This window comes from Tupaia chinensis, unplaced genomic scaffold, assembly GCF_000334495.1.
Source record: "Tupaia chinensis unplaced genomic scaffold, TupChi_1.0 Scaffold139757_1, whole genome shotgun sequence".
Taxonomy (NCBI): Eukaryota; Metazoa; Chordata; class Mammalia; order Scandentia; family Tupaiidae; genus Tupaia; species Tupaia belangeri.
The window spans coordinates 562,809-564,865 of record NW_006199637.1 but is presented as its reverse complement, the minus strand read 5'-3'; the positions used below and the strand labels follow the sequence as shown (position 1 = coordinate 564,865).

Genomic DNA, 2,057 nt, shown 5'->3' with positions numbered 1-2,057 from the left:
GCAGAAAAGCTCAAAGAGTCATCCTTGACTCTTCCTCTCCCTCACTTGCCACCTGAAATCCTGCTCTCTATGCTTAAACGTTTTTTGAAAACTGTTCAGCCTGGGCACCATTTCTCTTTCTTTCTTTCTTTTAATTTAACTTTATTTATCCATTTGTTTATTTTAATTTAATGAGAGAGAGGGAGAGAGAGAGAGAAAGCAAGCTGCCAGGTCCAGGACTTGAACTGTGGTCCACTATGTGGGAGTCCAGTGCTCTTAACCACCAAGCCACTTGCCGGTCCCAGCGCCATTTCTCTTTCATCCTCCATCATTGGCCATCCACCTGGGACTTCAAGCTACCCCAGTTCCTTCCAATAGATTTGTCACACTGCCTCCAAGGAATAATTCTAATATGCAAACCATGGTTTCATTCCCTAGCTGTAAAAACTTCAGAGTCTTTCCATAGTCCCCGAAGTGTGTATTTTCTGTCTTTCCGCCTAGGAAAGCTCTGTGCAGACTGAATTTCTCTCTCACATTTCTTCAGTTACAGGGCATCTATTTGGTGAAATACTAAGGAGATATTTTAAAATGTATTTTGGCTGTAGTGACATGGGAAAAATCTGGATGAAATATTGATAAGGGGAAATAGCTCACCATTACTGTCATCATGTTATGATGGGAATAATTGTCATTATGCGTGCACGTGATCACAGCCTGGAAGTGAGACTGGAGGGGTGGCGTGGTGGTTAAGGGCGCTGGACTCCCATATGGCCCACCGTGGTTCCAGTTCAGGACCTAGCGTTTTGCCTTCTCACATTTTCTCTCCCGCTCTCTCTCGCTCTCTCCCTCTCTGGTCAAATTAAAATAAGTAAATGAATAAAAAAAAAAAAGGGGGGGGCAAATGGAAACAGTTGATACAATCACGAAGTTAAAAGTGACATTTTTTTTTAAGTGACATTTGTTTTGAGGCCGGCAGGTGGCATGGTGATTAAGGCACTAGACTCCCACATGGCTGATGCAGTTCGAGCCCCCTACCTGGTGGCTTGCTTTCTTTCTCACTCTCCCTCCCTCTCTCTCTTTGATCAAATTGAATAATGATAAATTAAGTAAATAGTTCTAAGAAGATAAAAAAAGTGATTATTTGTTTTAAACATTTTGTTCATCCACATTATAGAACGATTGTTTTCCTTAAAGTAATCGACCTCGCCCTTGAATCTACAGTCACGTTCTCCCACACGCCTTCTCGCTCTCCAGAACAAGTTGGTAACGGGCCCCAACCGGCCACCGTCCACAGGGTGGGCCTGCCCAACGCTCGCCTACGTCGCAGAGAGCAACTCCCTCGGCTCCTAGCGCTCCCTCCGCCCCACTTCCTCCCTGCAGACCCCGCCCCGCGCCGGTGCGCCTGCGCATCGGCGAACACGTGGCTGCCGCGGAGCCAGAGCAGCAATGGCGGCGGGCGGCGGCGGTGGCCGCGACCCCCTGGCCCCAGCGGGGGTCCCCTGCGCCTTCTCCCCTCAGAGCCAGGCCTATTTTGCTTTGGCCTCTACTGATGGTCACCTGCGAGTGTGGGAGACAGCTAACAACCGGCTGCATCAGGAGTACGTGCCTTCCGCGCACCTCAGCGGTACCTGCACCTGCTTGGCCTGGGCGCCAGCGCGGCTGCAGGCCAAGGTACAGCGAGCGGGACGGCGCGGGGGGTGGGTGGCGGGGTGCAGGCGCCCACCTGGGTTCAGCTTCGTCTGCCTCCCGCTGGGCTGCGCGTGGCCCGGCATCGCGCGTGGCCTTCCGCGGCCCGGGGCTAGGAGGAACGCTGCGAGGCGACGCCGCACACTGGGCCCACGCCGACATCTCCATGTGCGGCCTGTCCCGAGGGCGCGGCTCTGTATGGTGGGTAGTGGACCCGAACCCTACTGTCGGGGTCCATGAGGTCTGCGCCCGACTGTTGCCAGACCGCCATATTCGCCGAGGCCCCCGGGCCCCCAGGGGCGGCTTCCTTCTGCCAGGCCTTGATGATGAGCGTGTGCTCACCAGAGTCCTGGCGTTTGACAGAGCCAAGTCCTGGGACTATACCACTCTTC

The 2,057-nt window shown here is 53.3% G+C and overlaps 1 protein-coding gene across 1 annotated transcript in view; it reads left to right on the top strand.

Moving 5' to 3' along the window:
- The first annotated feature begins 1,395 nt into the window (after nucleotides 1-1,395).
- Nucleotides 1,396-2,057, top strand: part of WDR43 (WD repeat domain 43) — a 62,254-nt gene continuing 61,592 nt past the window's right edge. The window contains exon 1 of the mRNA XM_006162123.3: nucleotides 1,396-1,650. Coding sequence (XP_006162185.1) covers nucleotides 1,426-1,650 — 225 coding nt within the window. The 5' untranslated portion in view covers nucleotides 1,396-1,425. The remainder of the gene's footprint in view (nucleotides 1,651-2,057) is intronic.